General features: G+C 37.7%; 1 protein-coding gene across 4 annotated transcripts in view; it reads right to left on the bottom strand.

Annotated features, from left to right (window-relative positions):
* The window catches only part of VTI1A (vesicle transport through interaction with t-SNAREs 1A), a 205,989-nt gene that overhangs the window by 56,405 nt on the left and 136,484 nt on the right, over positions 1 to 13,100 (bottom strand). For 2 of the 4 annotated variants that reach the window (XM_081955441.1, XM_081955442.1), the window contains 2 exons: positions 7,329 to 7,399; positions 6,623 to 6,695 (listed from right to left, as the gene is read on the bottom strand). In XM_081955441.1, the coding sequence (XP_081811567.1) occupies positions 6,630 to 6,695; positions 7,329 to 7,399 (137 nt within the window). In that variant the 3' untranslated portion in view covers positions 6,623 to 6,629. The remainder of the gene's footprint in view (positions 1 to 6,622; positions 6,696 to 7,328; positions 7,400 to 13,100) is intronic. The other 2 variants (XM_081955439.1, XM_081955440.1) reach the window with 1 other exon arrangement.

The raw sequence follows: 13,100 nt of genomic DNA, 5'->3' as shown, positions 1-13,100 counted from the left end.
GCAAGGACAAGGATTTCATTATATTTTAGCCAGTGTGATGTATCACATTCTTTGTACAAGTTGTCTAAAGGCAATAGTATAGGGACATATCCACTGGGACCTTGCTGTAAGAGGAAAGTACAATTTTGATAATAGTATTTCCAGCTGTACAGATGGTCAAAGTTGATGGTGACAGATAAATAATTCCAGATGATATATAAAAGAAAAATAATGAAACCAAGTACATATTCATACTGTATTTAAAAGAGCAACTATAAACTACAAATGAAAATGTGTACTGTACTTAGACTATAATAATATGTCCATATAAAATAAATCTTTAGACATAAATCAAGTGTACTGTCCTAAAAAATAACAAACTTTACACTTTGGTATAAGTGTACTATACAGTCAACATAATTATTAAGGCTTTCCCACTTTTTTTAAAAAAATCTTAATTATTTAATGAAGAAACATTTGAACTGGGATCATTTGTGCAAAAAAGCACTTTTGTCTCTTTCTTTAGTCACCACTTAAAATTTGTCTAAGACGCTAGCTGGGTAGAAAGACTGAAGAGTAAGGCCACAGGGCCTTTTATGTGGTTACTATAAAATCAACTTTAAAATAACATTCACTTGGCCACTAAATAAATATTATGCAAAAATATAATACTATTTAATTAAAAACTTCAGTACAATTTTAAAAAGAGCTTATGTCAATTAGCTTCTTTAGAAGTAAGCACAACACCCAAAATTCCATCTAAATACAAATGCTTTTGTGTGTCGGCAGAATATCAGATAGAAGGACTAGCTGAACCCCCTTTGTCACAAGAATTCAAGAAACTGAAAACTGCTGCTAAAGAGACTGGAGGCCATTTCATTTGACTTTAAGTATTTTTAGCATCGAAAAGTTGTTTTTAAATGTGCTTAAAATGTAATTGCTGACTCAAACAAGTATTTTTTGGGAAATAAATACACAGAGACACTCTTATTATGGTCCCAATGTCAGCCATAAATCCTTATTGATATAAACATGGTCTCACTCCTATGTTCTTGATCAGAAAGTAAATAAAATAGTTCTACACCACCTTGAAAGAAAAAATGTCTGCTCTTTACATTAACAATGAAATTATTTTTAATATGAAGCCTATGAAATAATGTGATTTCCTTAAACTGAAAAAAATATGTACCTACATAATCACATCGTCAATGTAGAAGATATTATGGTATAACTAAAATAAAAGCACAGAACTCAGTTCAATTATGTATTTAAAAAAATTTCTTCCTAAATTCATTTGATCAATTTCCTTATCCTTGAGGACAAATATATCATTTGAACTTGCTCAAAGTTTTACTTACATTCTGGATAGAATCACTAATGAAAAAACTTGCCTAAAGATCTGTATTTACACTTATGTCTAGAAAATGTTTTCTTTATCATTTTAAAAATAAAACGTGTTATGATCATACAATAATGTTTGTATCCTCCAAATTATAGTAACAATGTTCAAGGAGCTTTAACTTTGAGGATATATTTTATCTTTGGCATCTTTTCCTCTAAAGTTCCCCTTTTCCAGTTCTACCATAAAGTTTTAAAACTACTAAAAATTAGCACCCTAAAGATTTTAGAGGAAAATACTGTTGCTGAAAACCTAGACAGTAAAGGGGATATATATATAATTGCTAACAAACTGGACTATTTGAATGAAATAAGGTTTTTTTACATACATTAGTACAGGGGTGTCAAACTTGCGGCCTGTGTACCAGATGCATCACGCACTGGCCACACCTACCCCTGGTTTAGCGAAGGGGACAAAACTCACAATATGTCATGTGATGATGTGATGCAAGTTTGAAACCCTTGAATTAGTAGTTCTCATTCTTTATTGTTTAGAACATAATTGAAAATATTAAGTTGTTTTGTTTTTTATGACTGCTGAATGGAGACAAATTTAACAAAATATTAAAATGTTATGTTAGCCTTTTATAACTGGATATGAAGATCAGAGTGAAGAAATAAGTTTCTTGGTATGTGATCAGGCAGAATTCTATTGATAGCAGAAAGCATTTGTAATGTTGGTGAGCCTTATATTTTGTACCAGTAACATTTTGAAAAATTGTAAGTTTGGTAACTGTGCTTATCTTGCAAATCCCTAGAGAGTTAGTTGCTATAGTGGTTAAGGCATCAGGCTCAAAACTGGGAGACCATGAATGTTTGTCCTGTTTTAGCCTCAAATTCAGCCAGGTGACCTTGGGTAGTCACTTTCTGTAGTACTAGGAAGAAGGCAATGGCAAACTACTTCCAAAAACTTGCCAAGAAAACTGCAGGAACACGTACAAAGAGTCACCAGAAGTATGCACACGCACATACACACACTACAGGATATTATCACTGTGAAATTGATGGGCTAGAGTGCACTAGAAAATTTAATACAATTTCTCATGGTTTAAACACTCTTAACATGTCTTGCTATTCAAAAAAGAGTTACTGATATCACATTTAATTACTGTTTGTTCAGTCACTATTTAGAAATAATTCTATCCCTTATTTCTTCCTTCATCATTCCTCTTCTGTTTCCAACAACAGCTCTATTCATATACCCTTTCCCCAGAACTATATGTCTGTCACTAATGAAAAGGAGTGATTCAAGAATATATTCCAAGAATATGGAATAATACATTCCTTGGTCTTTCAAATGCCATAGTAATATTTTTAAATGATCAGGTGATGAATCTATTCATAATTATGGTAGATAAGAAACTCACCATGGAATATTATAGAATAAAACCAACATTGCAAATATATAGCGGCAAATGAATTAATGGAGTCAAGATGCAGCAAGGTTTTCTCACTTCAGCTTAACAAACTGTGTTTCAACAAAATAAAATGAAACTCTCCAGTTTTCAGTTGAGTAATTGAATGCATATCTATAAGACACCTAGTAAGATTATATCAAGAAGAGTCAAACTGACTGCCATTCTATGATAATTACTATTTTCCAGGAATGTTAGGATAAATATTGTTCAGAGCCTTCCTTCCTTCCTCCCCTCCCTACGATCCTACAATTCAAAATTTGTTTATAAAGCAAATTTAAATTGTTTTTCATGAGTACACTTTTTCAAACAATTTTCCTACCATACTGTGATTACCACCTCATAGTATCCATCGTGTAAGCACAATGACAAAAACGTGCTATCACTTTTACCAATGCATTCACTTATAAAATTAAAAGTAAAACCTTCCTTTCTATACTGACAAGTAAAACCACCTACATAGGAGTTACTTTTGTAACGAAAGAAGTTAATGCCTTTCTCAAATATATATATATATATATATATATATATATATGTATGTATGTATGTATGTATGTATGTATGTATGTATATATATATATATATATATATATATATATATATATATATATGAAACAACAAAGCTTTTTAAACATTTGATCATAATACATTTGTCTGAGAATGGGAACCCATGAATATTTTACAATTTTCATTTGGCTTATGGAACACTTATAAACTAGGAGTTCTAGACAGACTGCCAAACACGCAGTGTCAGAGGTTATAGTTCGTTTTTCTTTTTCACTCACTAGATGACTTACAAATGTATTCAAACGCTGTATGAAAAATCTATTTTATTTTGCTGAAAATAACGGACTCCTGAACTCCAGTCACCTGAAAGAAAAGCTGAGGTTCATCAAGCAGAAACATGGGAAAATACATTGGTTTAAAAACCCATAAATCCTTATTTGAATCTGCCAACCTGAAAGCGAAGTAAAGCCTGAAAAAACTATTTTTCTTAAATGCTATGTCTGATTAAGCCATATTCTTAAATGACAGCTGAACTTTAACATTAATATGATATTATTTAAACAACTGTATGACTTTTTTTTTACACTAAAAATGATGAATGATTTTTGGACAGCTCAACTGACATAAAGCAAGAAGCCCCTTTAATGAGATTTGACAAAATGGAGACATATGCAGAATATTCGTTACAGCTCATATCCCAGCCCTTTCCTGGGGAGGCTATAAGCTTACCCAAGGATTTTTTATTATTATTATTATATTGATTGTCTACAGGCGCTGAACCATCTCCCTCAATTGCCACTTCCTTTCTCCATGGATATTGAATTTAGCTTGTGCCATTTACATATTACTCTTAATCAGAGAATTTGGTATGCTACAGTTCAGAGACTAAATTGTGTGAGAAGTTTGTGAATTAGATGCAAAGTGCAGTTATGTTAGCCTTTGTAATCTGATTGTACAAAGAAGAGGAAAAACAATCCTGTTTTCTCTTTAGAAAGTTAAGGGAAGGTAGATACCTTAAACAACATAATATTATAATAACATAACATATTATATTATATTATAACATATAATAAATTTTTCATGACCTTACAGCTCATGAAAACCCCAAATCCACAATCTCAGAAAATTAGAATATTGTGAAAAGGTGCAATATCCTAAGCTCAAAGTGTCCCACTCTAATCAGATAATTAAGCCATAACACTTGCAAAGGGTTTCTGAGCCTTTAAATGTCTCTCAGTCTGGTTCAGTAGGTATCACAATCATGGGAAAGACTGCTGACCTGACAGTTGTGCAGAAAACCATCATTGACACCTTCCATAAGGAGGGAAAGCCTCAAAAGAATTGCAAAAGAAGTTGGATGTTCCCAAAGTGCTGTATCAAAGCACATTAATACAAAGTTATGTGGAAGGGAAGGGAAAAGTGGAAGGGAAAAGTGTGGAAGAAAAAGATGCACAAGCAGCAGGGATGTCCACAGCCTGGAGAGGATTGTCAGGAAAAGACCATTCAAAAGTGTTGGAGTGGACTGAAACTGGAGTCAGTGTATCAAGAGCCACCATACACAGACGGATCCTGGACATGGGCTTCAAATGTCGTATTCCTCTTGTCACGCCGCTCCTGAACAACAAACAACGTCAGAAGCGTCTTACTTGGGCTAAAGAAAAACAGATCTGGTCTGTTGCTCAGTGGTCCAAAGTCCTCTTTTATGATGAGAGCAACTTTTGTATCTCATTTGGAAACCAAGGACCCAGAGTATGGAGTAAGAATGGAGAGGCTTGAAGTCCAGTGTCAAGTTTCCACAGTCTGTGTTGATTTAGGGAGCCATGTCGTCTGCTGGTGTTGGTCCACTGTGCTTCATTAAGTCCAGGGTCAACACAGCCGTCTACTAGGAGATTTTGGAGCACTTCATGCTTCCTTCCGCAGACGAGCTTATGGGGACTTCATTTTCCAGCAGGACTTAGCACCTGCCCACACTGCCAAAAGCACCAAAACCTGATTCACTGACCGTGGGATTACTGTGCTTGATTGGCCAGCAAACTCACCTGACCTGAACCCCATAGAGAATCTATGGGGCATTGCCAAGAGTAAGATGAGAGACATGAGACCGAACAATGCAGAAGAGCTGAAGGCCGCTATTGAAGCATCCTGGTCTTCCATAACACCTCAGCAGTGCCACAGGCTGATAGCTTTTGTGCCACGCCGCATTGAGGCAGTAATTGCTGCAAAAGGGGCCCAAACCAAGTGCGGAGTACATATGAAGGCTTATTCTTTTCAGAGGTCCGATATTGTTCTATGTACAATCCTTGTTTTATTGATTGCATGTAACATTCTAATTTTCTGAGATTGTGGATTTGGGGTTTTCATGAGCTGTAAGCCATAACCATCACAATTATGACAAATCACGGCTTGAACTATCTTGCTTTGCATGTAATGAGTCTATCTCACATATTAGCTTCACCTTTTAAGTTGCATTACTAAAATAAATGAACTTTTGCACGATATTCTAATTTTTCGAGTTACACACACACACACACACACACACACACACACACACACACAATATAATGAACATAATGTTTAATATAATGACTAATAATTTCCCTTTGCTGGTATGATCGCTTTGCTTACAATTTGTAGAAATGAAAACAGCTGAGTATCTTGAAATTGCTTTCTCTCTAAACTCTCCATTCTACTAGAGGTAGTAGATGGAAGAAGACATCAAGCAAAGAAGAGACTGTATACTAAAATCACTTCCTTACCACTCCGCTTTGCAGTTCAAGGACACCACCGGTACAGAACTTGTACTTATAAATTCACGATACAATTTCTGTTTAATTTTTTTTAATACAATTTATACTTTATTATGAACTTTTCATATTTGGGAGAGTAAACTCAAAGCACTGAGTTCAAAGAAAAATTAATTAGAGTTAAAATTGTTTCACACTTTGGTAATAAGAATGTGATACAACAGAGCTCTTTTCTTGCATTGTAGGCACTGTGCCTTAACACATGGTTCTGCCCCTGGTTTGGACTTAATAGCTTCTGGGTTTCTAGAAGGTCATCTGCATATCTCCCTATATTTCTGTACTATATGAAAAAAGAGAAATCCAGAGGCTGTGTTTTCCATTCTGCAAGATAAGTGCAAGAATCCTCTACTGTGTTATTGTATACGTTTATTTATGCTTTATTTTAGTTGCCAATGTTATCAGGCCAGTTCCTTACCTGTAAATTCAAGTCATTTGAAATTATATAATACTATGATAAAAAATATGAATTTTATCTATAAATGAGAAAAAGGAAGAAAGAGAAAGAGAAAGGATCCCTACCTTGCTCTTACCTTCGTAACATTCCAGTAAGGATTCTTGAACTCTTTCCCAAGTTCGCATCAGTTTCTCTAAGCTGTGGAAGAGTAATATTCTAAGACTGAACATAATCAGATATATTGAGTTCAATTTTGTTAACATTAATTGATCCTTGCTGTGCATAATCTTCACATATTTAATTTTATTTATTTACTAGAGTTCAGAGGCCACTTGATTCTGAGAAACTTCAATAAAAATACAATACAACAATACAACAAAAGAAATTGATAACTATCTAGCATATCTACTTGAAATTTGAGTATTAAATATGAGATTTTCAACTCACAAACTTTATTATTAAATAAAAAACACTACAATCTTTGTTCTCTAATGGAGAACACTGACAGTGCTAGAACACTTTCATCCTAAGCATCTGAAGTTGACAACTTCTTGTGTATGAGTGTAGGAACTCTGTGGTTTGACAAATAGGATATTTGAGCTACCCGGAATCAGTTGGAGCCAGGCAAATAACAATTTAGAAATAATGTGAATAATAATTTTTATGGATAAATAATATTGAACAATGAACAATGTTGGAACAATATTCAGAGATAAAACATTTCAGAAGCTCTGCCTATCTTTTAAAAAAAGCATTAAAGAGGCGCATTCATTAATATTATCTATAAATATTGAGTTCCACTCAGATTGTGTTTCTTTTATTTAAACTTACTCTGTCTCGAGCACGCTGGATCTTCTCTCTGTCATGACTGAGATTTTCTAATATGTCTTGACCAATTTGTTCTGCATGAAAGAAAAAAAGAAAGAAAAAAAGCCAACAAGTGAAAATAACTGAAAAGCAGGCAATAGTTTTATAACATCTGCAATAAAATAACACAAATTTAAATACATTTGATAAACTGAAACCAGAAAAATAAGAATAATTTTAAAATATAAATTTTTAAAATGTAAAAAACTAGTAGTTATCAAATATGTGAACTAGATTGCATAAACAATGGTAAAACTAAGAATTGATATAATAAATTTATCTTGATAATTTAAATGATAAAAAAGTTATCAGATCACCCGGAAATTTAAATAAAGTAGGTGTAATTAACTGGTAACAAATGTTCCCGTAGAATACAGCTGAACATGACCTTGCTTTTTATGACACCTAAAACACAGGGCAATATTAGGCTTCATATAATTTCCTATGTTTCCATCCCACGACATCAATTGGAAGATTAAATCAAGCTAAAGGTAAGTTTTCCCAAATATGAGAATTGTGATAAATATAAATATGAGGCTGGTTTAGATACTAAAGTTTGATTATTTGCAAGTACCATATATTGTGAGAGATTTCTATTTGACCTTGTATATTTAAAATATTTTGTCTTAGTACTTATCTGGTTTGATCTAACTGTAAGGTTAAAGGTAAGGTAAAGGTTTCCCTCGCACATATGTGCTGGCCGTTCCCAACTTGAGGGAGCAGTGCTCATCTCTGTTTCAAAGCCGAAGAGCCAACGCCTTTGGCATTTAGTCATGCTGGTCAAATGACCATGGAGATGTCTACGATCCGTAGACATCTCTATGGTCATGTGGCCAGCATGACTAAATGCCAAAGGTGCATGGAGCACTGTTTCCTTCCCACCAAAGTGGTCCCTATTTTTCTACTTGTATTTTTTAAAGTGCTTTCGAACTGTTAGGTTGGCAGAAGCTGGGACAAGTAACGGGAGCTCACTGCGTTATGCAGCACTAGGGATTCGAACCGCCGAACTGCCGACCTTTCTAATCAACAAGCTCAGCGACTTAGACACTTAACCACCACATCCCTTACTGTAAGGTTAAGATGACATTATTAGACAATCATAGAGGCTTGGTTTCTTTTGGATTGCTGTTTCCTAGTAAGATTTGTAGTTATCTGCCAATATTAGATAGGTCAGCCCACTATGACTGTAATCTTGTTTCAACCAGTAAAAAAATATTAGATTCAAGTTTACGGAATCCTGCTTCTTGTTGAAGTATTGCTTTGGACCACAGTGGAAAATCTAGAATTTACTTAGAAATTTTGTTTGAATTCTTCTTAAATTGATCATACTGTTACATGGTCTACCCGAGTCCCATATAGCAATTGTCCTTTAGCTTCAAACAACTTAATTGCAGCAGGGATAAACTGTGCTGCTCTGTAAAAATAATAAGTTGGTATAGCTGATGCATATCTATGTGCATTGAAGGATACATAGTCCAGGTGAGTATTTCTGCTTCCTCAGACTTGAAAACTATTCCTAGATATCTAAAAATCCTGACCTGCTCAATGAACTGCCTATCTAAGTTCCATATGCTCTGTCTTGAACACTTAGAGCACTAAAGTAAGACTGTTGGTTTTAATGTAATGTATTATTAGTTCCTTCTCAGTTCAATGATAACATAAGTGACGCAACTGGGAGTTTGACAGCCCTGATTTAGAGTGAAAATTTAGAGTATTCCAAGCTTCATGCCATTCATGACTGAATCAAACATATGTTCTTGGATCATGCTTAATTGTAACAAGTTGGGAAGGAATTAATAATAACTGAAGTTATAGCTAAGTAAAGAGATGTGGTAGTTTCCTTCTAACAAAGTTAGCAATTATTGCTGCTTGCTTAGATGGCCACTTAGGATAAGTAGGGCAAAGGTCATCAGTCACTGTTTCAGTGTGGTAAGAGAGTAAAAACAATCTATCAAAGATAGTAGATATTTATAGTAACTTCGTAAGTTTAAACAATACCGCATTTCTCCGAAAATACGACATGTCCTGCTAATAAGCCCAGGTCTAGTTTTTGCCTGGTTTTTGAGGTGGGTGTAAATATATGCCATCCCCCCAAAATAAGCCCTAATGAAAGGGTGCCTTGGCAAGTACAGGAGGAAGCCCTTCTCTTGCCCGGTCACCTCAGCGCTTCTCGGCTCCTTAATCGGATCAGTTCAGCTGATCCGGCTGCCATTCAAAAAACAGCTGATTTGCGGGTGCTGCTCAGGCTATGGCCTCCAGCAAGTGTGGCAGCTTTTGCCATCGATTACGGCCATAAAAGCAGCAGGAGGCCAAGTGATGCACCCCACGCGCCTTGCACCGGCCTTCCAAAGGGTACTGTAGCAGCAGTTATCCACAAATTTTTTTATCATTGTGGGCCAGTGAGCCACATGGATCGGGTAAAATAAGGGTAAAAAAATTGGGGATAGCTGCTGCTATAGTAGCCTTCGGAAGGCCGGCTTGAGTCTCCTGCTGCAAAAGTGGCTGCGCCCAAGACTGCTTTTGGGAGAGGAGGCAAGGGGGAAGTAATTAGCTTCATCTCGCCCTTGCTCTCAGCCCCCTCTTCGGCTATGCTCAAGCAGAGAAGTGGCCCGCAGGGTTTCAAGAGCAAAGTTGAGGCTGACAGGAGTCAGGGCAGGGGGGAATGTCCAGTGCGGCCCCAGCACTCTTTCCTTGGAAATGGAAACTTGGGAGTGGGAAACAGCATTCCCAGGAAGGGTGGGTATGTCAGTATGTGTATAAAAAACACAAAGCAAGGGAACCAGCAGCCGCGGATTAAGGAGCTTTGTGAAACATTACGCCTACACGTAAAGTTTGGCAAGGAAGGGAGAAGAGATACTTCCCTCTCTTGGCAGTGTTTTGCTTGAAAATATTTGAGAATCAGCCAGAGAGAAGGAAGAATGTGAGAAGATGCTGCTGACACTGCTGCCTGCAGAGACACAGACAGAGAAAAGTTCATTGAAGACCTCTCCGGCCAGCCCACAAGACTATCTGAAGGTGGAGGGGGGGGAGAGATTTCCTGCACATCAACAGCGGCGTCTTCTCACAAGGCTTCTTCCGACATCCCCAGTTGTATGGATTTCCATGCCTTCCTTTACGGGATGTTGCTTCGCACCTGGGACATCGGGAGAAGCCCTGTGAGGAGACGCCGCTGCCAATTTACAGGAAATCTCCCCTTCTGCAGATCATTCTTTCAAAATGTAGTTTCACCAGGATGAAGAGGCGGCTGGAGGCAGCGTTTGCGTCGGGTTGGGCTTTCTTTACAAGACGGACGATCTGGGGAGCAAGAGATTTAAGAAGCCTGGGCTGGCATGGGTCCATTTCTCCAGTGAAACATCTGATTCATCCCCAGGGGTGAACGTTTCACCCTTCATCATCTCTCTGCCCTGGCTTGGAAGCTACAGAGAAAGCCTGCCATGCCCGGTGAGTGGGGCGGCGGGGGAGAAGTGACAGCAAGAGGAGCCACACCTCTCACTTCTCCCCCACCCCACCTGCCACCCGTCTCGCTAAAGAGACAGTGGGGAAGGGAAGCAACCTGGATTCTGTTAGCATTGGGGCGGGGTGGGAGGAGTTGGGCTGCAAGACATGCGTCCTACCCGAGACTTGCAGCTCTGTCGGGTTCCTCACTGTTTTGTCCAGGGAAGTTGAACTCGCAAGATTTTTTTTTACAGGGTGCTTCCCTGAACAAAACAGCGAGAAACACGACAGAGCTGCAAGGTTTGGGTAGGACGCATGTTTCGCAGCCCAACCCCTCCCACCCCGCCCCAATGCTAACAGAATCCAGGCTGCTTCCCTTCCCCATCGTCTCTTTAGCGAGACAGGTGGCAGGTGGGGTGGAGAAGAAGTGAGAGGTGTGGAGCGAGACAGTCTCTTGTCGTCTCTTCTCCCCCCTCGCCGGGCATGGCAGGCTTCCTCTGCAGCTTCCAAGCCGGGACAGAGAGGAGGCAAAACACTCAGCCCTGGGGATGAATCAGATGCTTCACTGGAGAAATGGACCCATGCCAGCCCAGGCTTCCTAAATCTCTTGCTCCCCAGATTGTCCCCCTCGCAAAGAAAGCCCAACCTGACAGGACACGTCAGAGCAGTGCCAGCCAGCTGCTCAGCCGGCGCAAAGAACAGGGAGGGGAGGCAATGGGGGCGACAGAACATGCAGTCCCATGCTTGCTGCCTCCTGTATCCCCAAAATAATAAGACACCACCACTCCCGATAATAAGACCAAGGCCATATTTCGTGGGTCAAAATAAAATAAGATCCTGTCTTATTTTTGGGGAAACACGGTACTAATCATTCCCACTATGTGTAATCATGGGTTGACATAACTAAAGAGGTAAGTTATCCACAGAGGCCAGTCATTCATACGGCTTTCGACTTTCTACTTTTAGCTGCATACAGTATATCTAGAAGCAAAAGGTGGTTCAATATAAGCATTGTGAAAGAACCTTGAAAGAGGTGCTTTGAATGTGCTGGGCTAAACAAGGAACACTTGTTTTTGAAGTGACAAATCATGGAGAAAGTACGAAGCAAATAGTTGGGCATGCAGATACTGCAGACACAACTAGAAGTAGCAGCTGCAGAAACCTAGAATAAGACACAGCTAGTTTAATATCTATGAATTTTGTTGTAACACAAAGCATCTTTAAAATGCACAAAACTAAAGAAAAAAGTTATATGATTTTACAGTAAAATTCTGAAAACACATTTGATCCCTCAGTCTCTTTAAAGAAAGACAATTTATCAATTGGAAAGTTTAATAACTAATACATTTCCAGTCAACAATTAGCATTGCCATTAATCAAGATAGAGCCCTGTCAATTTGATAGTTTATTTTATTTTCATTGTTGTGGATGAACATGTCACTAAATAAAACCATGTAAAAATAAATTCAAATTAACATTCCTATAAATTATATAGTTTTAATACAAAAGCTTGGATATAAAGATCCATTTTACACATTTAGAGTACGGAATAAAACAATCTTCAGTTTTGTGTGCTCCTTTAAGAAAATAGCTTAAAATTTACTTTGGAATAATAACACTATAGTGAGGAAGTCACTAGGATGGTGGTAGATAGTAAGGCAAAAGGTTCATTTCCTTTTAGTGAAAGTTGTTTCCAAGATATAATTCACAAAGCTGTAGAACAAGTAACATTCCATAAATATGGTTTGATATACCTTTAACAGAATAAATTATCCCAAAATATTTTTAAAAATCGTTTTTATGTTCTATGGCAGCTTCTCCAACATCCGCGGCCCATCTGAGGGGGGAGAAGGGAACTGGGCTGCACAAGCAGCGGGCAGGCACCACGCACAGCAAAATTGATTGTCTGTCAATCCATCCATCTATTATTATCATCATTAACTAATATCTGCAGCAATTCTGAGGGAATATTGAAGCGGGGAAAGAGTTGGTGTAGTGGTTAAGGCACCATTCTAGAACCCCAGGAAACTGTAAGTTCTAGTCCACCTTGCACACAAAGGCCAGTTGGGTAAGCTTGAGCCAAACACCCTCATTCAACCCCAGGAAGCAGGCAGTGGCAAACTAATTCTTGCCCAGAAAAATGCAGGGATTAAAGCAGCAGTTGCCAGGAGCTAAAAAGTAATTTGAGGCACGCATGTGTATGCACACATATATACAGTAATTATGAGGTGAGATTGAAGATGATTATTGATACTGACAGTCAATGTGGTGCAGTGATTAAGATTCTAGACTATGAGCTAG

The sequence above is a fragment of the Natrix helvetica genome (genome assembly GCF_964273705.1).
Source record: "Natrix helvetica genome assembly, chromosome: 5".
Classification (NCBI taxonomy): domain Eukaryota; kingdom Metazoa; phylum Chordata; class Lepidosauria; order Squamata; family Natricidae; genus Natrix; species Natrix helvetica.
This window is presented reverse-complemented; position numbering and strand designations above follow the sequence as displayed.